At 39.8% G+C, this 26,358-nt stretch overlaps 1 protein-coding gene across 1 annotated transcript in view; it reads left to right on the forward strand.

Moving 5' to 3' along the window:
* Positions 1–955: 955 nt before the first annotated feature.
* Positions 956–26,358, forward strand: part of LOC126241345 (uncharacterized) — a gene marked incomplete at its 5' end in the record, with an annotated part of 124,866 nt that continues 99,463 nt past the window's right edge. The window contains 2 exons of the mRNA XM_049947999.1: positions 956–1,103; positions 24,593–24,726. Of these exons, the coding sequence (XP_049803956.1) occupies positions 956–1,103; positions 24,593–24,726 (282 nt within the window). The remainder of the gene's footprint in view (positions 1,104–24,592; positions 24,727–26,358) is intronic.

Raw genomic sequence — 26,358 nt, forward strand, 5'->3', positions numbered from 1 at the left:
GCAGGATTTCTTCTTTTCGCACATGACACTGGTATTGTAATCAGTCCAAGCTTACACACAGAAACTGAAGAGTTGGTAAATAATGTTCTTAACAGTATTATTGACTCGTTTTCTGCGAATGGTTTCACCCTCGGTTGTAAAAAGCGCAACATATTCAGTTCTGCACGTCTATGGGTACTACACGAATGATAAATGGAACAGATGGTGAGGAATTAATAAACAGGGCGAAAGCTTCTTATATCTCTATACTGACGAGAATATAAACTGGTAAAAAGCACATTTTAGAACTCCTAAAACAACATCTTAGTCCAGTCACAACCTTGGAGATCGACAAATCAGTAAGTTGACTTACATTGCATGTTTTCATTCAGTAATGTCATCTGGAAAACAATGTTCTGAGGTAACTTTAAGAAGGAAAGTCGTCATTGCTCAAAAACGTGCTGTAACAATAACATTTGGTGCTCACCCACATCTTGTAGACATCTGACGAAGAGTTCAGAGATTCGCAGAGAGCAGGAGAAGTTTGTAGGTGGTGAAGATTTTCACAACACGATCACTGCCCTCTTCTTAGCTTCAGTAGGTGGCCAGTCGGTCGCTTTTGTAGTTTAAACTCTTCACGGACAGTTTCATCCATCAATTACAGCTGTGTAAATGTGGAAACACCTTCACTATTCACGGTACTGCTGTTAACGATGAAAGCTAGCGCGCTAAACGTAGTTATAAGACAAGGAAATTCAACTTCAGAAGTTTACTATCTTTTTATTTTTTGTGATAGTGCTGAACCCATCCATTAGCGAAGAGATGTTTGCCATCTATCAGCTGGTGAACTCGCTAAGCAGTACCTGTGGCAGATTGCCACTAAGAAAACTAAACAGACATACAGCTGCAGTACATTCTGATTGGTATTTCATTGCTCTAGCTGCCCCAAACAGGCGTCGTTGCTTGACATTTGGCACACTTGTTGCAGGTGTCACGGTCCAACGAGCACCAGGTGACGTTGACCAACGTGGGGCGAGATCTGACAGGGTACTACAAGTGCGAGGTGTCTGCCGACGCGCCCCTCTTCCACACCGTCATCAAGACCGCGCTGATGATCGTCGCAGGTGAGTGACTACATGCACGCTTAAGTTGTAGGCGATAACGACTCTGCCAGTTTCATCTGTTGATACTGAAGTTCATAATTCGGCAACTGTTAGCGATGTTGGGTGTCCAATTGCTTCAACTTCAGAAACAATTAACCCAGTACGTGAATGGAGGACTTACTGGTTAGCACTGACTTCTAGCCACAGTGCTACTCGTCATTTTTCACGTACTCGGTATTGAACTAAATATTGATGCTGCTATGTGATACGTAACGTGATGTGGAATGTAGCTGAAAACTTGTTTCAGTAATGTAACGTTATGACACCTTCTCCTATGAACCTTTGACCTTGCCATTGGTAGGGCGGCTTGCGTGGTTCAGCGATACAGGTAGGCGACCGTAGGTGCAACTACAAGAAAGGGGTATGTGTTGAGAGGCCAGACAAACATGTGGTTCCTAAAGAGGGGCAGAAGGCATTTCAATAGTTGTAAGGGAACAGGTTGGATGATTGACTGATCTGGCTTTTTAAAATTAACACAAACGGCCTTGTTAATAATGTACGTTCTCTCCGATTATGTGTAGGCGTACAAAGTTACATTGCCATCCGACAATGTCTTCCGGGTGCTCCCCTTTTTACGCCAGCCAGTGTATGTAAACAGGGTTGGTTGGTTGGTTGTTTGGGGGAAGAGACCAAACAGCGAGGTTATCGGTCTCATAGGGTTAGGGAAGGATGGGGAAGGAAGTCGGCCGTGCCCTTTGAAAGGAACCATCCCGGCATTTGCCTGGAGTGATTTAGGGAAATCACGGAAAACCTAAATCAGAATGGCCGGACGCGGGATTGAACCGTCGTCCTTCCGAATGCGAGTCCAGTGTGCTAACCACTGCGCCACCTCGCTCGGTGTAAACAGGGTTGACACGTGGACATTGTTATCTTAAAAGAAACATCACGCAATATCGTATTTCAGGGTAGCTGCCGCTAGAGAATGGCATGATAACTAGAAATCTCAGTGATTGTGGATAAATACATTCAATAAAAGTATACGCAGAAAAAGGTTTATTTTCTAAGATATTGTATGTCTGTGAACGTAAACACAACGAAAACAAAAAAAAACAAAGCTACATCTACGTATCACTTAGGCTATTTCAGGACACGAAACCGGAAAACTAATGACCCGGTGTTACTGCTTAATCTACCGAGCAGACTACTTCCCGATATTAAAATATCTAACTTTAAAATGCGAAACAACTTGACCTGATTTTCATACGGGCACACTAATGTCTAATTCTTAAGAAGCAATATGAGCGTATGACATAGCACCAACTACCAAGCAAAGGTTCTATCCCAGTAAATTGTTGGTCACTACCAAGGATGTGGGAAAGCGTTTTCAGTATTTGCAGTACGTACTATATATTAAAAACAATATCTGGTGAGATACAAATAATTAAGATGTGTAATCTTTGTAAAGAACTGAAATAATAATTGTTCATCATTATGATCTAGGTTCAGATTTCTCGTAGTAAGTTTTGGATTAACTAATTCATATACTTCACGAGCGAGGTGGCGCAGTGGTTAGACACTGGACTCGCATTCGGGAGGACGACGGTTCAATCCCGCGTCCGGCCATCCTGATTTAGGTTTTCCGTGATTTCCCTAAATCACTCCAGGCAAATGCCGGGATGGTTCCTCTGAAAGGGCACGGCCGACTTCCTTCCCCATCCTTCCCTAATCCGATGAGACCGATGACCTCGCTGTCTGGTCTCCTTCCCCAAAACAGCCCCAATTTCCACTGAAATGAACGAGTATAAATTAATATTAATGGGAACGGCTGTTGGGAACCGTGGCCCAATCCTGCAAAAGCAAGAAAATACGTTTACTAGAACTGAGGTCTGTATTATAATGTATGTAATTGCACACCATCTGATTCTTGTGAGAGATCCTGAAAGTGAGAGCTTACCATAGTTGTAACGATTTTTCTTGTAGCGGAAACAATTATTTACGGCATAAAAGTGAAGTTAAAATACCAAATCGAAAATAGCGTTAGAGAACAGTAGATGTAAACTGATTGCATGTATGCATTGGTTAATGAAGTACTTGTATTGAGAGAAAGGCACAGTTTCAAAACACACCTGGCAAATTTTTCTTTCACGTATGGTTCACCTAATCCTACTAGATCAAAGGCTGCATTGTGTCATACCCGTTTCGTTTCATTTTGCTTAGTGAAGGTTCTTCAGTGGCCTGTAATACTTGTTAGATTTTGTGTACAATACCTGAGTTATATAAAAATTTCATAGAGAACAATTGCACCCAAATTCCAGATGCAGACGCAATGAAACTATGTGAAGAAAACCAACTGATGGACAGAAAAATGCCTGCAGATAATACTGAAGAAATAACCACATCCTTTAAAGTAGTCAGAAGTCAAAAATGCTACCAGTTCGAAAAAGAATACTGCTCATAAAAGTGTGGCCTTCCAATGGGAGTCCAATGTCAGTCAAAACAAATTATTATGATTTGCCGACGGAAAACAATGCACCTGACTGCCTCCACACTGCCAGCGTCTGTGAAATGACGTTTGGCAGCGGCAAAGTGTATATAGGTGAAACATAAAGGATTCCTAAAGAATGTATCAAGGAACATGAAAGCCACACGTGAGTAAAACGAAGTATGAAATCGGCTGTAGCGAACCTTTACGAGAACTGTGCTCCTGACTTCGTTTCCAGTGACGTACCTGTGTGGGCTAGGGACACCAACATTTATAGAAGTCCGAGAAGCCACTCAAATTTATAGGAACGCGTGTAAAGACAATAGGGAGAACGGCTACAGGCTTCCGGCATCGTGGCTCCCGGCCATCAAGGAAGTGAGTACGCGACTGCCGCGTGTCAGCAATCCAAACAGCGCGCTAGAAGCCATCTCTGCGTATAATAATATTTTGGATAAACATTCCCCTCTCATGCTCTGTCCGTTTCGCTCCTAGCCAGTTATTTGGGCTCACCAATAGCAGAATGAGGAATTTTAAACAATAACTCTTCACCAACATAGGTACCGGAAAAGTTCCCTTTTAACCACTGACTGGCCTTCTACTGGGAGCCGGGCCGAGTTTTAACCAACAACCGTCTTCATCCACATTACTTCTCTTACTATCCAACGACGAAGGCCCACCAATGGTAGCCTATGATTTTCACGGAACAATCCCGCTTCTCTAATACAAGGAGAGGATAACTTCTCTTCTTTAGTGAAGGCGACACTCGTCTTGACAGTGCTCAGTCTACAGTGGATACCATATAATCCTGAAGAAGGTCCCAGCACAGGGGTCAAAACGTCGATTGGTTGAAGAACTATGACATGGCCTAACAACTTAGAAGATTTAAAACCTCATTGGCGAACATAATCATAAACCACACACAAGAAGCAATATTTGATTCAAAAATCACAAAGAAAACATACAAAACTGCTACTGGCACAAATCTAAAGTTGATATAATCTCTCTGGTAAATGAACTATAAGAAAATATAAACCTGCTTCATGCAGACAGAAACCGTATACGTAAGATACTCTATTCACCATAGAAAGAGAAACACAGAAACAAATACACTTCTTGGATACAACAGTAAAGAGAGACGACAATAAATACGTTTACAGAAAGAGAACAGGGCAGAATTATAAATGCGACTTCAAACCGCCAACCAAACTACAAACTAGCAGGTCACATGATACACAGACTGAATAAAATACCACTGAACAGGGAAAGCTATGAAAAAGGATTCGAAACAATACAGTTCATAGTCAAAAACAATGTATCTAATGCCCATATAATATAAAAAAGTGCACCACAAATTCTAAACAAAGCTGAACAGAAATGGAATGAAACAGAGGACTCTAGCATCGCAAACTCTGCAGACAACGCAACTCAAACAAACACACACAACAGGGACCCCATGACATGACTAAGAAAAAGAAAGTGTCCGTTTTAACACACAAACATAGATCACTACACCGAATATCAAATACGCTAAATAAACAAGATTACAAATGCGATATGGAAACAGAGACACATTCCAGTCATATTTGGAAACAACAGCCCACACGCCAGACAAATACCAAGGAGCTGGTGTTTACTGATAGATTGTGAAGGCTGCTGATCTGTCTGTCTAGCAATGACAGAAATTTCAGAACTATATAAAAACAAATAAGAAGTTATACATATGAAAACAGCCGTTCTACTTTCGCTGAACCCCTAATAAAGTATAGAAATGAAGTACCTAACATAGGAGAGGATATGATAATTGTTAGCATGAAAAGTTACAACAGAAAGCTTCTTTCATGGCAGGAATACTTCCGTATGCAAACATCCCTTTTAAGGATCAGAGAGGTAACAAATGTTCAAACTAATAATGCATTGATCTTGTTAGCCAATAGGAAATAATCAGACTAAGAAATAACGCAATACCTTTTTAAAAAAAGAAATAGATACATACACACAAACAAACAAACAAAATAATATTAAAGTACATTTACACATCACAACCAAACAACAGACGGACGTAAAACAGAGTGACATATGGCAACACTACGTACTATAAACATGACAAACCAAAAAATAGTGATTAATCGAAATGGAATATGTTCCTAATGAAAACTGAACATCCTGGATACGAAACTTGTTTTGCGTTCGAACGAACATATTTCTATAAAATTTTGGTTACAAGAGCGTTACGTACCTCTCAATGCGTGAAGTCCATTTTTTTGCAAGACTGAAAAATTGCTTTAGATATCGTTGTAAAAGTCAAACACACTGCTGGTATCTTAACTATAAATGGAAGTGAGAACTTTCAACAAAATGCTCAAAGCGATATAAATGAATACAAAACACACAGTTAAAGGAACCAAGTTGATCACATGTCATAACTGCACATCGTACACCAAAGAGCCAAATAAATTGGTAAAGGTATGCGTATTCAAACAAAAAGATATGTAAACATGCAGAATACGGCTCTGCGGCGGCAACGTCTATATAAGACAACATGTGTCTGGCGCAGTTGTGATCGATTACTGCTATTACAATGGCACGTTATCAAAATTTAAGTGCATTTGAATGTAGTGCTATGGTCAGCTCACGAGCGATGGGACACACTATCTCTGAGTTAGCGTGACGTGGGGATTATCCCGTACGACCATTTCACGAGTGTACCGCGAATTCTTTACAGACGAATGGAAAAACTGGTAGAAGCTGACCTCGGGGAAGAGCAGTTTGGATTCCGTAGAAATGTTGGAACACGTGAGGCAATACTGACCCTACGACTTATCTTAGAAGAAAGATTAAGGAAAGGCAAACCTACGTTTCTACCATTTGTAGACTTAGAGAAAGCTTTTGACAATGTTGACTGTAATACTCGCTTTCAAATTCTAAAGGTGGCACGGATAAAATATAGCGATCGAAAGGCTATTTACAATTTGTACAGACACCAGATGGCAGTTATAAGAGTCGAGGGACATGAAAGGGAAGCAGTGATTGGGAAGGGAGTGAGACAGGGTTGTAGCCTTGTCCCGATGTTATTCAATCTGTATATTAAGCAAGCACTAAAGCAAACAAAAGAAAAGTTCGGAGTAGGTATTAAAATCCATGGAGAAGAAATAAAAACTTTGAGGTTTGCCGATGACATTGTAATTCTGTCAGAGGCAGCAAAGGACTCGCAAGAGCAGCTGAACGGAGCAAAATAACTGATGATGGTCGAAGTAGAGAGGATATAAAATGTAGACTGGCAATGGCCAGGAAAGCGTTTCTGAAGAAGAGAAATTTGTTAACATCGAGTATAGATTTAAATGTCAGGAAATCGTTTCTGAAAGTATTTGTATGGAGTGTAGCCATGTATGGAAGTGAAACATGCACGATAAATAGTTTGGACAAGAAGAGAATAGAATCTTTTGAAATGTGGTGCTACAGAAGAATGCTGAAGATTAGATGCGTAGATCACATAACTAATGAGGAGGTATTGAATAGAATTGGGGAGTAGAGGAGTTTGTGGCGCAACTTGACTAGAAGAAGTGATCGGTTGGCAGGACCTGTTCTGAGGCATCAAGGGATCACCAATTTTGTACTGGAGGGCAGCGTTGAGGGAAAAAATCGTAGATGGAGACCAAGAGCTGAATACACTAAGCAGATTCAGAAGGATGTAGGCTGCAGTAGGTACTGGGAGATGAAGTAGCTTGCACAGGATAGAGTAGGATGGAGAGCTGAATCAAACCAGTCTTAGGACTGAAGACCACAACAACAACAACCGCGAATATCAGAAATCCGGCAAAACATCAAATCTCGGACATCGCTGCGGCCGGAGAACATCCTGCAAGAACTGGACCAACGACGGCTGAAGAGAATCATTCAACATGACAGAAGTGCAACCTTCCGCAAATTTCTGCAGACTTCAGTGGGTGCGTGCCATTCAACGAAACAACATCGATATGGGCTCTCGGAGCCAATGGCCCACTCGTGTACCCTTGGTGTCTGCACGACAAAAAGCTTTGCACCTCGCATGGGCCTGTCAACATCAACATTCGACTGTTGATGACCGGAAACATGTTGCCTAGTGAGATGAGTCTCGTTTGAAATTGTATCGAGGGAATGGACGCGTACGGGTATGGAGACAACCTCTTGAATCACTGTATCCTGCGTGTCAGCAGGGAACTGTTCAAGCTGGTGGAGTCTCTGAAAGGGTACGTGGCGTGTGCAGTTGGAGTGATATAAGATCTCTGATGGATCTAAATACGACTATGACACGTGACACGTACGAAAGCATCCTGTCTGATCAACTGCATCCATTCAGATCCGTTGTGCTTTCCTTCGTACTTGTGCAATTCCAGCAGGTCAGTACGATACCCCACACGTCCAGAATTGATACAGACTGGCTGCAGGAACTTTCTTCTGAGTTTAAACACTTCCGCTGGCCGCTAAATTCCCCAGACATGAACATAATTGAGCATATCCGGGATGTCTTGTGACGTGCTATTCAGAAGAGATCTCCACCCCCTCGTGCTCTTACGGCTTTTTGGACAGCCCTGCAGGATATATTGTGTCAATTCCCTCCAGCATTACGCCAGACATTAGTCGAGGCCATGTCACGTCGTGTTGCGCCACTTCTGCTTGCTCGCGGGGCCCTGCACGATATTAGGCAGGTGTACCTGCTTCTTTGTGTCTTTAGTGTATAATATAAGTGCTGAACGCCAAGTCAGCGACACTTTTGATGTTGTCCACAGGTTCACCAACATGGTAGCCAGCGTTCTACCAAGCGTAACGAAGCTCTGATTTCTCAGATAAATGATTGTAAATGATAGAAAGCATTTTCACGACAATGAATCTGTCATACAATTTTGACTGCCTGCTCCTCGGACGTAGTTTAAGGAAGTCTGGTATTCTCGTGGCATGTCTTTTATATTTCCTGAAGAAATACACGTTTAGAGGCTGTGTATATTAATTACTGTGAGGTGGAATTATTTTTAAAACCAAATCTTTTCCCCAAGAGGCATGCAGCAATACTTGTTCTTCCTTGTATCCAGAATAGGAGTCGCTCAGCACTAAGGGACAGTTTTTTTATTTCCCTACACACATAGAGCCTAAACTTTCCATTTTTTTCTTGGAAGCATATGGAGCTGGTCTGCCTATCTTTGGTCCACTGATAGAGCAACATTGAACTTGTTTCTGTGTCACAAGCTGCGACATGGTCACGAATTGAACAGTGACCCGAATATAGAATAAATTTCCTTTGCTTCATGCCAATGTTCACAATTTTTTTCATTACACTACCGATTTAGGCCTATAATTATCATCATCAGATCTGTTTTATAAAAACATGTCTTAGTATGCTGGAGCCATAGTAGTATAGTCTAATGCTAAACGCAAAATCAGCGCAAGCATTGTGAAATGCATATAAATAATGGTATATGCAATAGACATCTTGTCAGCAGCACTTCTGTTCCAGAGCAACTGGTGACAAATATTAAAAAATGACGTACCCGCTAAAGACTCAGGACAACTGAAGTAAGGAAAGACTGTAAACAGTCTCAAAGCTTACGATAATTCTCATTTATTGTTCCGTTTCAGTTGCACATTTTTAATTAGAATACATGTTTCGATCAGTCTAGATCGATTTAAGTGATTGCGCCTGCAAACCACCTTGCCTATACACAACCAAATATCAGAGTACTGTTTGAAAACTATTGTCTTACTAACTTACTCATTCACAGAAGTGAAAGTTCAGAAAAGAAAAACCCCACAGAATAAGTTTATTAATTTTGAAAGGAGGCACGTTCAAGAATATTTTCTACACTGAAGTAATAAGTCCCAAAAACCTTCGTAAAATACATTGAATGGTTGCAGCAGTCAGAGGTTAAATAGAATGGAAATTATTTATGTTAGCTCACGTACAATTGTTTTACATGCAATAAAAATGCATTGTGCACCTAAAATTACTGCGTTTTGCGTAGATGGTGATAAATTCATATTAGGATACACTTTAGAAGTATTCCTAAAATCGTGCTTCACAGCTTTCAGAAATGCTAAGAATTGTCCACCATAGGCTGCAAAAAGCTTAATTTTAATTATTCTGCGATTACTTTCAACCATGAAGTAATCATGTAGAATATCATCGTGGAAACATTCTAAAGGTTCTGCCATACGATGAGTGCAAGGTTGAAACCGGCTGCACAATAATAAAAAATGTTTGTAGCAGGTTCTTGTTATTTTAAAACAAAAGATAATCTAGTATTAAATGGCAGAAGAAATCAGTGGTAGTAACGAGAACTACGAAACTTACATTCACTTAAAGAAAATGTACATTGTTTCATCCAGAGCTGTGAAGTTAGAGGTTCCTAATCGTATGAATTTCCAAAGTCACTCAAATGTACTACATATGGAGTGGCTAGTTTTAGGTAATTGGTTTTAGGTAACGGCATTCATTGTCTCCACCATGATGGTTGGCAGCAATAACGATAATAACTGGGGAACATGCACAATACGCGGAAATTGCAGCCGTGAGTATCCTTTTGAAGAGAGTGCTTTTAACCTTAGCGGCTGCAATGCCTAAATTACTCATGTTTGTTTTTCTACCATTGCATTCGTCATTAATTAATAGTGGCAAATCTCACTGAGTGTGACACTGAATTCAACATACACGGAGCGTGACATGCTTTATATTATAGCTGGTTTGACAGCATTGCAGTAAAAAACTTACTTGTTAATGAGAATTACAACTGACTGCCGTAGTATAATTAGACATACAAACTTCATAATATATGCGTCAAACTCGCCGTTGATTGACACACACGTGTTCACTAAGCAACAACCGAACGACTGTCACTCATTGGCCTCTGTTTCAGTGTTTCGACTTTCTTTGTTATTCGTCCTTCAACATTTAGGGGTTCCTCGTAATCACAATAATTGGAGAAAATTTAAAGAAAAACCTTTTCATCAGTGACATTAACATTTTAAAATTAAGTGAAATGCTACAGCGTACTGGAGATGCCATGACATTAATCGCAACGAGATAGTGCTGAACGAACAGTTATTTTGGAAGATGGAAGACTGCAGGGAAACTAGCCGTAAACATACAGCTGAATGTTATCATTATTGGATATAAACATAGCAGCTGCTGTTCCAACACCCGTCAGAAAGTGGAAGTACGTGAATTAGACGTGACACACCAGGCAATAGGACTAATTCGCAAGTTTCAAGTGGTACGGCGCCGTAGGATAAACAAAAGTAGAGCGGCTGATTGAGTTCAGTGACGTTTATGTAATTCACTTCTAATACACACCATTTCATATAACAACAGTTATCGAAGCAGTACCATACAGACAGAAAACCATTATAAAACAACCATTTTACCTAAAATAATGACCCACGTTGCAAATCAGCACAATAGCAGAACTAATATACTCTACAGTAACGTGTGACTCTCATCACATGCATCAGACTGAGGTGACAAGTAGATACCAAAGGACTGGAAATACATCAAACAGTAAATTCAAGAACGGCCACAGAGATTAAATTTAAAAAAGGGTGAGAAATCAAATAAAGAATAAGTACAAGCTACCTCATACCAAAATTTTACCTTCGAGTTGTTTAATCTTGACAATTCTCAAATCTGCTTTAGTTAAAAGACTTAATGTCAGTCAGTCGGCAGTTTTACTAAATTTAAAAAATAAATAATGTAACCGCCAGTATTGTCTCTATCTCTGTGAAATTATATAGATCAAGAAACAGACAACAGGATAAAATTAAAACCATATGGTCAGTCGTAAAGGAAGTGGCTGGTCTGCAGAGACAGGTCGAGGATATAGAATCAGTGCGTAGTGGGAATGTCCGTGTTACTGATAAGTCGCATATATGTACAGTAGTTAATAATCACTTTCTGAATATAGCAGGTGAACTAAATAGAAACCTAGTCCCAACAGGGAATCATATAGCGCTCTTAGAAAAAAGTGTTCCGAGACTGTTACCTGAAATGCTCCTCCATGATACTGACAAGAGGGAGATTGAGTTAATAATTAAATCACTAAAGACCAAGAACTCTCGTGGATATGACGGGGTATCTAGCAGAATACTGAAGTATTGTTCTATGTATGTTAGCCCAGTACTAAGCCAAATCTGTAACTTTTCCTTTAGGAGTGGTCGGTTTCCTGACCGATTAAAGTACTTGGTAGTGAAGCCACTTTATAAAAAGGGAGACATTGATAATGTTGAGAATTTTAGACCTATTTCTATGCCATCGGTGTTTGCTAAAGTTATCGAGAAGTTTGTACATACAAGGTTACTGGAGCATTTAAATCCACATAATTTGCTGTCAAATGTTCAGTTTGGTTTTAGAAATGGTTTAACAACTGAAAATACTATATTCTCTTTTATCTGTGAGGTTTTGGACGAATTAAATAAAAGGTTTCGAACGCTATGTGTTTTCTTTGATTTAACGAAGGCTTTTGACTGTGCTGACCACAAAATATTACTGCAGAAGTTGGACTATTATGGAGTAAGGGGGGTAGCTTACAATTGGTTCGCCTCTTACTTTAAGAACAGAAAGCAGAAAGTAATTCTCCGCAATATTGAGAATGGTAGTGATGTTCCCCAATGGGGAACTGTTAAATGGGGCGTTCCCCAAGGGTCGGTGCTGGGGCCACTGCAGTTTCTTATTTATATAAATGATATGCCTTCTAGTATTACAGGTGATCCAAAAATATTTCTGTTTGCTGATGACACCAGCTTGGTAGTGAAGGATCTTGTGTGTAATATTGAAACAGTATCAAATAATGTAGTTCATGAAATATGTTCGTGGTTTGTGGAAAATAATTTGATGCTAAATCACAGTAAGACTCAGTTTTTACAGTTTCTAACTCACAATTCAGCAAGAACCGATATTTTGATGAGACAGAATGGGCGTATTATAAGTGAGACGGAACAGTTCAAGTTCCTAGGCGTTCGGATAAATAGTAAGCTGTTGTGGAAAGCCCATGTCCAGGATCTTGTTTAGAAACTAAATGCTGCTTTATTTACCATTAGAACAGTATCTGAAATAAGTGACACTTCAACACGGCAAGTAGTCTACTTCGCATATTTTCATACGCTTATGTCGTATGGTATTATTTTTTTGGGGTAATTCTTCTGATTCAAAAAGGGTATTTTTGGCTCAAAAACGGGCTGTTCGAACTATATCTGGTGTACGTTCGGGAACCTCTTGTCGACCCCTATTCAATAGTCTTGGAATTCTTACATTGCCCTCTCAGTATATATTTTCTTTAATGTCGTTTGTTGTTAGCAATATTAGCCTATTCCCAAGAGTTAGCAGCTTTCACTCAATTAATACTAGGCAGAAATCCAAGCTGCATGTGGAATGCACTTCCTTGACTCTCGTGCAGGAAGGAGTGCAGTATTCCGCTGCATCCATTTTCAATAAGCTACCACAAGAACTCAAAAATCTTAGCAGTAGCCCAAACTCTTTTAAGTCTAAACTGAAGAGTTTCCTCATGGCTCACTCCTTCTATTCTGTCGAGGAGCTCCTGGAAGAGCTAAAATATTAAGCCAATTCCAGTGTTAACATTGTTGATTTTCTTTATTTAAACTTACAACTTGTCACTCGAAAATGGTTTTTTTATATTTCATTTTATCTGTTTCCAGTATCGTGTTATAATTTCATGTATTGACTCGTTCCATGACCATGGAGACTTCTCCTTCATTTGGTCCCACGGAACAATAAATAAATAAATAAAATAACAACACATGACATCTGGGAAACTATCCACCTTTTCTGAAGAGTCAGCGTGTCAATTATTACTTTTAACCAGAGCACGATCATGTGTAAAGCAATTAATTATGACGGGCAGTTTTAGGCTAACATGTATTCAGACAAGGCTCAACTGGCAATTTGTAAAACGGAGTTCACAAGCAGTGCCTCAGCGCATATTATCAAATACAGATGCCTATGAGGATAGGTGCCTTCCTTTACATCTCGGTCGGTTTGGATCTCTGACGGCGCGCCTTTACATACAGTCATTTGGCATCCACCTGAGAGCTTTGTTCAAAAAATACAGAATATAACAACGTCTCATGTCGCACTTGAAGAAGGGCAGAGTTAGGCACAAGCAACACACAATATACTAGTACAGGCACTTCCAAGAACAAATAGTGAGCCCCAAACCCACATCGTAGATCCGACGTAAGGTCGTGGTGGAGGTACGCAGCCATAACCACAATCAGTATAAACACGCCTCTAAAGATGGTGATGGGCTGCTGAAATGCAAGAGGTCTAGATGCCAGTAACTCCTTTATTCTACTGACCCGTTTCGGGAAAAGGCCATCATCAGAGCGCGTGGTAAGAAATACAGAGAACAATACAAATAATGGTACATACAGTGACATAGCATTTCAGCTTGTTGAGAATGAGTAGAGCGACTAAACAAAAGGAGACACTTACCACTTCTTACAAAAGAAGTTAACGTTAATACGTAATGACGCCCATACAAAACTGACAAACAACGTTTGTTGTCGAATACAATAAGTGACGTATATTAGTCGAAACCAAAACATGAAGTGAGACAGGTTTACTACGGAGCCATAATGAAAGCGCAGAGCAAATAAGCTGAGCGCCCTCTACATCGGATGCTGCTGCTTAAGTTTAACAAGTAAAATAATTAAAAACAATTTTTATTTGTTGTCATTTTTCATTAAAATTATGAAAACGTCTACATAGCCATCCCAAGCTTTCTAGTTTCTCTTGAAATCGTTACAGTTCTCAGAGGAAAACTTATGATACTCCCACTAGAGGACCACACGACTGACTATAGCTTCGAATGCACAAAGTCTAAATTTAATTTATAAGAAATTTCACAATATGTAGAGTGCGGCCTTAATACAAAACAGTTGAAGTTAACGTAAAACTAAAAAGGTCCTTTTTTATTTTTTATTCACTATTACATTTAGGAAGAAATCGGAAAATCATTTGTGACAGCTCGCTACCCGCTCATTTATCAAAATATTCACATTCTCCTGATAGCTCACGTAAATTTCAGTCTCTTGCAAAATATCTAGTAATGTATCTTTACTATCACACTGCAGGATAGGTAAGTCATCGTTAGTCCTTCTTAAGCAATACTTCAATTCCCTTAGATGGTCTGCTAATACACTACCATTACTAGGAGATCCATGCCCACGGTACCTGACCCTGAAGTCCTTCGCACACGAACTGCAATTGATCTTGTAGACCTCTTCTCTGCTAAACTTATCAATCGCTGGCGCCTAACTGTGTCGCAGTATTTTTCCCAAATTATTATACGTCTGGAATTCCACTGTGACGTTGACTTTACGGAACGCATTAGCAATTTCATCTGGCACAGGACCGTAGCAGGAGAGTGAGATGTACTTTTTCATCATCGGCTCTCCACTATCCCAAAATTCCTTTTCACCTTTGTTAAACACCGCTTTCCAGACTTCCTGATTTCCGCTACAGTCAAACGACTTCCTATACCTACTTTAATAATCATATTTGTCTCCTTTTCAATAACCTCCTTAGTAGCGCCTAATTTTGCTACACGATAAAATACGGAATTCAAAAACACGCTGGATAACTTAAATCCTTTGCAGTGATCAAGTCAGTAGCTATCGGCTTACGATAAATATCAATCTTCAGTCTTTGTTCAATCATAGTGTTTTGCAAGTACAGGAAATTAATTTTACCCTCTAATTCTACTTCCATCGAAAAATCCATGTTTTTGTGCAATGTATTACAAGTTTTTCAAAGCTCATGAATATTGTCACCCGTGACGACCGTAAAGACGTCATCAATATATCTACGAAGCTCAGCGTACAACAACATCAAAATTCAACAGCACCATAACGAAGAGGGTATCAAACCAGGATGACATTAATCGAACAAGCAAATTCTTCGTTCGAACTGAGGGCACAGAACTGGTGTGCACGAGCGGAATTCGTATTATATGAAAGCACAAAATTCGCCTCCCAGGGCAACATTCTAATGGGCAGCAACAACTTCCGTTTCATGAGCACACACGGCCACAACATTCAGCGTGCTCGCTTTCACTTTTCAAGCCCCGCGCACGGCCACATAAACCACTCCTAGCCCGAGAAGTCGCTAACGCAGTTGGAAGGAAGCAAGGCCAATCTCTGCGGCTAGTGAAAGCCTACGCTCCCATTGCCGTATATGGCACAACAAGAAACAAGATAATTTTCTTATTCGTATGAATGCTATGTATCTAGGCACCTGAAGAGAGTGACTGTACGACCGAGGCAGGGCATAAATAAATCACTGAAACTCGCCGTAAACCTACTGCTGAAGTTATTATCATTAATACTCATAAACACAGAGGCTGGTAACACAATACCCATCACAAGATAAATATACATAAAATGAGGGATAGTCTTAGCCCCAGCTGTATTGCTGGTAGCAGTGCTACCTGTGCAGCTAGTCTACGTCTACGTCAGCGCTGATTCTCTCCTAATCACCGTCAAGTGCATGACAGCTCGTAGTTTCCATTGTACGAAGTAGCAGCGGTTCTCCCGTGCCATTAACATGTGGATCGCTGCAAGAAAGGTTGCTTAAATTTTTCTTTGTGCGCTGTAATAAATTTGATCAAGCCTAAACATAATTTCTTTACTATATGCCTAGATCCGGCACACCTAAAATTGTCTCTTCCAACATTGTAGGTAGGATATTGTGGGATAGTTAGAATCTATTTTGAAGCGTCCTCCAATTTAAGTTTATCGGCATTTCCACGACGTTTTGCCGCGTATCAGATAGACTTGTGACCTCCATGCCGTCCTTCTTTGTATACTTTCAGTTTCCGTCTGTCCTATCTGATACAGACCGAGGAATGGTCGAACGAGTAGTTTGAATCAGTCTCATTTGAGGAGTGATTACATTTTCCCATTGTTCTACAAGTGAACCGAGGTGTGTTACCTGCGACTGAACGTATGTGAGAGTTTCATTTACAAACTCAAATTGTTACCGGTTATTGTATGCCTCCTTAATGTCACGTGTAACTCACCGGTATTGTGGTACTCCGCACTACTTTTTTATTTGTGTGAAGTGCACAGTTGTACATTTCTGAATATCTTAGGCTAGTTTCCAATCTGTCCAGTACTTTGATATCAAAATCTCACGGAATATTTGAGAAAGTGTGTCTCAGTTCCACGTTATAGACAACTGCATAATTTGGCTAATGGTCTGTGGTTATCATTGTCTGTCATGTCATGCTAAACAGTTTGAACAGCAGTTATCCCAAAGAATTCGTCTCGGGTACGCATATATTTACTTTTATGAACAAGTTCCACCGTGGCACACCTATGGTCACTCCTACATCTGTCCAATGACTCTCCAACCAAGACAGCCTGCTGCGTCCCATCTACCAAGGAATTCTCAGTCTGGTTATAAATTTCGTTCCATGTGTGATAGAATCCTACTTTCGTTACAATGGTTGGTGTTGTATTGAATGAAACAACTCCTGAAAGCCAAAAATAATTGCTCCAACCGATTTCCTTGATCGATGATTGTAAATGTGTGACGTTACAATCGGACACTTATGGTTCTCACGATCGATGTTTGCATAGTTCCCATGAACTATTTCGTACGATCTCAGAATATTTCGTAAAAGTCTGTCACCTAATTCGCAATATCCATTAACATCGGACAGGACAAAAGCAACAAGCAACGTGTTCAGATGCAGTAACTGCATCCTTAAACTTGCGGAACAACAAGCTTGCGGGTCTATTAACGTGCTTGTGGTGTTCACCCGTTGCAGATCAGCGCTTCCATGGTGTGCACTCTTTCTGACGCTCAGCTCCAACTAGTAATCCTTGCACAATCTTGGAATTATAAGAAAGTCCAAGAGAGAGTTAGGTGGACCAGGCAATCAGTACCCAACGCACTTGTTAAAATAAAAGACCAGGTGATTTACATTTAAGTTGGTGTACATTGGTAACAGCTTTAAATCACTGATAAATGGGTCATCACCAGAACTCAAAGGGCCTTTACAGAAGCCACTAATTCTAAATGATCTCTTAACAGATGAGCCAAACAGAATATTAAAAAGAATGCTGACACGATGGACGACACAAGCGAAACGCCGGTATCGTTGCCTTTCTGCTTAATACCTAAACCCACAAGACACTCCAGTACCATAAAAATCACACAGGCAATTGCGACCAGAAGGCTATCAGCACTTATCTACCACAGCCCGACTGTGTTCACAGCTAGATAAGAAGTTCTTCTTATCAGTACCAAATGTGGGAGACGTCTTAACACTTCGATATAAGCTTTGTTCATTTGATCTTACCTCATCTTAATCTGTAGTTAATGTGATGGTTACAAATATAACATTCATGTACCAATTAAAATCACCGTCTACACGACTGTTCATATTTATACTTCACAAACAGCAGACGAACTACGAACACGTTTATTGGTTGAGTTGCCATCAGCTACAGTTCTGTCCTCAGTCAACACCCGGCGCCCCTATTTGTAACTTTTTAGCCGAATGTGACGTCAACCACGTCGCTTTTCGTAGGTAAATAATTTTGATTTGGGATCCTCCACACTTTTACCTCACATATAAAATCACGCAGAACACTTCCTGTAGTAATCGCGCGCTCAACTGCCAAACGTGTTTTATGAAAGACTACTTTGCTTCTCCAATCCTTCATGGCCAAGGATGAGTCAACGGAACTGTTGCTAAGGGTTTCTAAACTACGTCTTACTTTGCGTCTTCCTGGGGCACACTGGACCCCCTGTGTATTGTAGTCGAATGTGGTTCCAGGGCGCCAGTTCGATTTCTTATACAATACTTAATTGAAGTTTACATAATTCGTGATGTAATGTGAAGAATTTAGAGGCAGTTTTCATGTATGTAGGATATGTTGCCCCACAATTTGTTCTCTTACTCGACTTAATTCATCACGTAACTTGCTCATTTGGAAAAGTGCGTTGTCACCAAAACAATATCACAGCCACGTCTCGGGTCTACAACAGCTGGATGTCAATGATGTTGGGCGGAAGACGTGTGGATGATCTCGGCAAACCTTACTGAAGACGGGTGCGACATGTCGCTTAGTGCATCTACTGCACACAGTTTTTGTTCCTGGGATCTACGAAGTATTTGGCTAGAATCTAATACTGATTCTATTAGCGAACCTCATCCTGTAGGATTCAGGGTCTTCAGTGATTGTAATGACTGTAACTTACGACTTTTGTTGGAAGAAAATCTGATATAAAAAGGATAAATCTAAAAAATCATTCGACATACTATATCGCTGTTTCTTCAACGCCAATTGAAACTAACTCTTTAATTATTTTTTTGTTCAGAACTGACAAACATAATATTCCCTGACAAAGACAAATGAAACTTCATCTATTCATTTATTACCCGCAATATACAAGCCCAACGCAGTATTACTGCTATATCCTGACAACATGACTTCCAATAATTAACCCTAAAGAATAACTGAGAATTGCAAGCAACCCTAACAATATGCAACTACCTCCAGCACAGTTAACCGGCCACTGTGGCCGAGTGGTTCTAGGCGCTTCAGTCTGGAACCGCGTGATCGCAACGGTCGCAGGTTCGAATCCTGCATCGGCCATGGATGTGTGTGATGTCCATAGGTTAGTTAGTTTTAAGTAGTTCTAAGTTTAGGGGACTGATGACCTCAGATGTTAAGTCCCTTAGTGCTCAGAGCCATTTGAACAATTGCAGCACTGTTAACTGCATAAATTCATTTCAATTACGAATCCCAACAGTGGAAACCCCATTCTTTTTCATAAGTCACTTACGTCACAGAAAATCTTCGTATCACGAACTACAGCAATTACAGCAATCGGCAACAACAACCAGGTAAATAAAAGGATTCTAACTACTATAGACTAAGTACTAGGAGGCATAAGGTTAGCAAAAGAACTATTTTGATGAAAAGCAAACAATGTATTTAGAAAATGTTACCTTATTCATGTGACATCCAGTTCCAAAACTTACGTAGTTGTCAATAATTCCACTACCTAAACATTATCAACCACACATCTGTTATCAAACCTTTCCTAGCATATTTTCTTATAAGAAATTTCATCTCATTTTAAACTGGGTGTCCTACCATAACAGAGTCTCTAGTAAGAAAAACATGTCCACTCGCTAACTGCTGATCCGTCCAACTATAGAATCTCTTGCCGAGGACGCAGCGTGCTGTCAGCGATATTAACACGGTCTATAGCGCTGCCAACATACAACAGGTTACAAACACAATGAGGTTTGGTCTTCCAATTAGCACGGTGTGTGTACACAGTAGCCCAACGTGCTCTCCCACAAGATCAACTCCTCTGGGAAAGAGATCACGCAACTAAATCTCTGTTATGAGTAGGAAATCCGGAGATTATAGTAAGGGCATGGGTGCAATTCGACAACGTCCCTTGCTCAGTTCCGATGACAGGTGGTACGTGTGGAACATAATCAACAAAAATGACATGCAGTACTTCTACAAATGTATCTGTCAGAATATTCTGAGACTGTGATGCAACACACGCTTATTTGAATGCGTGACCGTCTGTCTACAATTAAATGTCCCATAGACACTATAATTATGTAATACGCCAATGAAATGTAATTAATTTGTGACGTCAGAATATTCATGCAGTCAACCAGCGAAAACTTATTTCTCTGAGCTTACAAGGAACCCCTTGAGTGCCAGGTCACACGTTCAGTCTTTAGTAAGGCTCGTTTGAAATATTGTGTTAACAGGTGTGACAGGAAAATATTATCTGCTAATGACTCACAGTGTAGATCAGGGAGGCGACAGAAATGAGTATCTGGGAGGAGAAAAGATCACCGTTCTTTGGGATGTACGTACTACACTTCACAAAATAGACATCGTCGGCATTCAAGAAATGTTCAGAACAAACCATTATCTTGCACCATGAACATCGAATGAAAAGTGGCGTGTCACCGTGATCACAAACGTTCTCACCATCAAGATCGCAGACGAGTTCCTTTCGAGTTGCAAAGCGTGCAGGTCGATCAGCTCCGTGTCAACTCTTAAAGAATGCATATAGAATCACATTAGTGTAACGGGTTGATGGGAACTGATGGAATTTGATGGCGTGCAACCGAATACGAAAAAGTCTGTTGTGGAGCTTGTAAGGAAACTGGTATTCCTTTAACTCTAGCAATACTAACACATTTTCCATAACACCTGATACCAAGTTGGGCGGGTAACTACTTTGTACCCACCAAAAACAGTGCTTAACTTTTATTAACAACATACTTTTTAAGTAGGTACTGTTATATAAGTAGAGTACAGACCATATAAATATCCTTTAGCACAATCTTAGCAACACCAAAATATTTTGCATAATGTTTACACCAAGAGATGGAGTACTTTATGACCACCACAAAAAATTAAAAAAAGTACAAATTTCGTAAATTATCATTGAATTTCGTTCACAACGTACTTTTAGTAGCTATAATCATGTGTAAGAAGTCCCATTGACTTGAAAGAATAAATTACGTTTGTTGTGAAAAGTCAGATTGACTATTTAGACGTAATTTTGTGTGTTAACTATTACTGACAAATTGAAAGCAGTTACGGAATATGAAACAAGAAGTCAGTAAAAAAATGAAAATTGTATAATGTAAAGGACGAAAATTTTAAAAAGTGTGCACGAAGTACCCCCCTCCCCCTCCCCTTACTATCGCGAGGGTGAGGTGTAGCTGCAGATCGTGCGACAATATGTTTTACAGGCACGGAAAGAAAATCAAACGTCCAGACGCTGAATGTGTGCAGTGGTTCCAGGTGGCATGAATTGCAGTGTCACACACCTCAGCCGGGATAGTTTGCTCTAAGGAAGTATGATTTTTACACACAGACCAGCAATCAAGCAACAGCACGCTATTTCGACTGGCCATTGGTGAAAAGCAGTTGCTCATACCAGTTTTCTTACGCCCATTTTACCACTTTTGTTTGCTGTGAGGTAAATGTTCCCTAGTACCCTTGTAAGGTCATGCACTCGAGAAAATATCGTACGGGGCAGAGAACCCCCAACTTCTCCCAGCACAATAACGCAATAAATAACTTTTCAGCCATTTTACCTCCCAGTTACAGAGTCATCACAACTGTAATAATGCATTAAGGCATTAATGTTAGTGATCTTGATACAACTGTCTTGGAGACTCTGTAAGTTCCAGGGATCCTTTCATATGCATTTCCACTTCACGTCGATTGGTCGGAGTTGAAAACAAATTCCTTACTGAACGATGGGATAAGTTTGCTTGTTGTTGTTGTTGTGGTCTTCAGTCCTGAGACTGGTTTTATGCAGCTCTCCATGCTACTCTATCCTGCGCAAGCTTCTTCATCTCCCAGTACCTACTGCAACCTACATCCTTCTGAATCTGCTTAGTGTATTGATCTCTTGGTCTCCCTCTACGATTTTTACCCTCCACGCTGCCCTCCAATACTAAACTGGTGATCCCTTGATGCCTCAGAACATGTCCTATCAACCGATCCCTTCTTCTAGCCAAGTTGTGCCACAAACTTCTCTTCTCCCCAAGCCTATTCAATACCTCCTCATTAGTTACGTGATCTACCCACCTTATCTTCAGCATTCTTCTCTAGCACCACATTTCGAAACCTTCTATTCTCTTCTTGTCCAAACTAGTTATCGTCCATGTTTCACTTCCATACATGGCTACACTCCATACAAATACTTTCAGAAACGACTTCCTGACACTTAAATCTATACTCGATGCTAACAAATTTCTCTTCTTCAGAAACGCTTTCCTTGCCATTGCCAGTCCACATTTTATATCCTCTCTACTTCGACCATCATCAGTTATTTTACTCCCTAAATAGCAAAACTCCTTTACTACTTTAAGTGTCTCATTTCCTAATCTAATTCCCTCAGCATCACCCGATTTCATTTGACTACATTCCATTATCCTCGTTTGCTTATCTGAACCATTTTCGGGGCGATTCCGCAACTTGTTTTGTTTACTTCTTCCAGTCCTGTAGCATTGTTTCAAGTTATGCAGCCATTCACTGCTTCCCTTGAAATCGCTGTTATCTATGCCGCGTGTTATTAAATGTGCATAACGTCGTAGGTCACTATCATGCGCATCCTATTAATTGTATCAAGCATCCTTGAAACTCACGAACACCAGCTTTTGTAACAAGCGGGCCTAGCCGTTTCTTGAATAACCCTAGTTTTTCTTAAGCAGTATACGGTCATATTGCCTCATATTTATTCGAAATCTGTTCGTAATTGTTCTTTTACTATACTCCGGAAGATCTTCTACGTATGTAATTACATTTAGTACCCGCTTCTTGGACAACGATTGTGCTATACTGCTTTCACTGGAGGCGGGATTTGTGGCTCCGTGTCCCACAAGGATGATGAACTACATGACTCGACACCTGTTTTAGTATCACTTTCATTAGTTAAGCACGTTTCATCATCATTGTACTCCTCATATTTGTTGTCCACTCGGTCCATAGTATGCGACACCACACATTCCACTGCCTCATTTTGGAGAAACGCTAATATTTTACATGACACTTCTTTCACACTGTGAAAAACTCCTGGGGTTCCTTTCCCACGGAATGTCCACTTCTGCAAGTGTTGGAGCTATGTTTGCTTTGTTTATCGTTGCTATTGCTCTGCTTCGTATCAACACCACTCGCACTGCAGCACTGTTGTCAGTTACTCGTCGACTAAGCAGTTCGATTACGCGCCGTAGCTTCATGCTTTACTTACCGTTGGATACCTCCAGTCCCGCCTCCTTTTGGCCTTAGCAGCCAGTAGTATGGTTACAGGGTGGACAATACTTGGGGCGTCGAATGCCGTAAACAACATTGGCATTTTGCAACCTCCCATTCAAGGGGTTCCTTGTTAGGTGACATACTATCTGCGCAAAAACATACTACTTCATCAAAATAACTCGTTAAGTCCCATCTCCTACTGAAGATAGAATGCGAATCGCTACTATCCCCCAAATTCCAACAACCCTTTTTTTCTCTTTTTAGTGTACCCAAACAATTCACGACATCACACTTGCTGCCCGTTCCGTATTTGATTTAAATGACTTTACCACTTATTTACAGTTTACATTCTCTCGCGTACATACTCTTTTTTAATACCACTCCCGCCCCACCATACATTGAATATCCTAAATCTGTTTCATCCAACAACTATGTCGAGTCCAATTATATCGAACCTCTCAATGCTTGCCTGACGAATCCCAAACACCGCCGCTAAACTTCAACTCCTCATCAGCATCTCACTTCCCTTCTCATGATGTCAAGACTCCATTCCATCCGGTTTTCCACTGTCTTCTAACCGTAAAGTCACCTCGAGCATCGCCCTCTAGCCGCATTAAAGAAAAACGAACATCATCATGTAGTACAAGATTATCGTCAAAATAAACTTCCAGATCATCAACACCATATAAATCCCATCATTTCAGTATTATATGTGTATTTCAGTCAACACTTCAAGAATGTTCTAATTACATTGAAAAATTAAAAAATAACAGCCATTGCGTTCTACAGACCCCGTCCATCTCCTCTCTCTTGGCTGAATGCAATAACAGCAAAGAAAAAATTCCAATAATATAGCTCGTTGTTTGCATAAAATCTTTTTATTACAATCTGTTTGAATGTAAACTCACCATCAACAGAATTTATAATTTTATTTAAAATGAGCAATGTAATTGCAAGAGATAAGTGAGAGTATGAAAAAGACGTAAAAGTACTATATAAATTATATTTGCCCTTGCATTTAAATATTGTACAGTATCTTTGGTATGAAATATATTTCTGATTAAAAAAAATTATTCATATTAGAAGTCTGATGTTACTGCTTTGTGTTAGTAGGTTGCTTAATGATGGAACTAGTTTTTAATTTACGCGAGTCAGTTCTGATTTACTCTGTTGTCATTCACACAGTTTTTCGCTATTATTCACTACTCTGTCTGTGTCACAGATCTTCCCACGGATGATCCAGTTGTGGACGTGGAGAAGCTTAAATACTCACTGGGGGAGAAGATACGAGCTAACTGCACAGTGGAACCCTCATACCCTGCTGCGAATCTCTCGTGGTACATCAACGGAAAACTGGTAAGAACGATGTCTCGTAAGCTCATTTAATGTAAATTATTTTCTATGTGTGCTACAACAATAACTGTCTATTCAGATACTGTGTAATATACAGTAGTTTTATACCATGTAAACTTTTAAAACACTCATTACAGCTTCACATCAGTTCTTATGATTTTCTTTTTGTTTACTGTAATCATGTGCATGGATTTTCCGATGCAGGAGAAATTGAATATCTTAACCTAAAAAATATTCCTTAAATTTTTGTTGTTAATTCATATAACTGAAATCAAAAACCGCCAGGGATACAGTATTTTTTCGTCGCAACACCCACATATTTCGTTTGCGTTTTTCCATTTCCTCGAGTATTTCTGGCCCTGACCGAGGATTGATTGGACGAGGTTTACTATCCTCGTAATCAGTCTGTGTACCTCTTATGTAGACGCTCATGAAAATCAAATGCAAGTCTCCATAAGCTGAGGAAGTTACTGCACAATATTGTAGCTCTGCATGTCTATGCACTAAATAAACTCAGTGTTTAACGGAGGTTTTGCCCATTGACTATGTGGCTGGGCGTCCAAACCGAAATACCTGGTAAAAAAATTTCCATTATTTATTATTTCCTCAATCTCTGGACATAACGTAGAAACTGACATATGTTCGCAGATGAAACAGAAATAAACTGGCTACTGAAACGAAAATAATAACGAAACAATTAAAGAAGAATACTATTCTTCGCATAAATGAAGATGCAGTTCTCCAACATTGGGTTTCCAAAAATGTTATACTGTAGACAACAAGACACTATTCTGCACACTATATCAATTAAAAGTATATAACAAAGTGGTAAACTTAATTAAAAGCTCTTACGAACATTGGACTGAGTAATTTTGAAACAAGGACTGTCGGCTGTATCCCGTAACTATAGTTTCTAGGACGTTAATCCAGGTCCCAGGTTCAGAAAAACCACTGAAGAAAGACGAAGTATACAATTGGGGATCAACATGAAGATGAAAAAGGCGATCAGTTTACATGCCTGATTTTGGTAGTTGACGTGTTCTTCGTGTAAATTTACGTATTGATAGTCAACCTTGAGCGAAAGATTGCAACTAAAAGTTGGATTTGAGTTTCTGCCTGTAAAACAGAGTACTTGACAAGAGTTTGGATAAAAAACTCTAAAAAGCTTATTTGAAACATCAGTAAGTTATAAACATTATAATACCCCATATTTGTCATTCAGACAGATGGTTTTAATAAAGCTAATGAAAGATCCGAAGAGTTTGAGATGGTCACCAAACCTAAAACACAGTTATAACATTGAAGTAATGATCTACAACGGAATGTATTTCCAAATGAAGACTTACAACGAATGGCTCGAAAAGAGCAAAAATAATTCAAAATTTTAGGTGACACTAAGAGATGGGAAAGACATCTTTGTATGAAGAGAAAATTAACAGGAATTTTACCAAATTCTCTGAGTGAATCCGGAAGAATCGTGCTATAATATGGGCTCCTATGAAAATAATGGTAGACCACAGAGAAGTTACACATTTTTTTCAGTTAAATATGATTATTTATTCGAATCATAAAATGTTCCCTAAAAATAATTTTAACATGTATTAAATTGCGTTGTATTGCAACAGAAAGTGGACA

Source organism: Schistocerca nitens, chromosome 1 (assembly GCF_023898315.1).
Source record: "Schistocerca nitens isolate TAMUIC-IGC-003100 chromosome 1, iqSchNite1.1, whole genome shotgun sequence".
NCBI lineage: Eukaryota > Metazoa > Arthropoda > Insecta > Orthoptera > Acrididae > Schistocerca > Schistocerca nitens.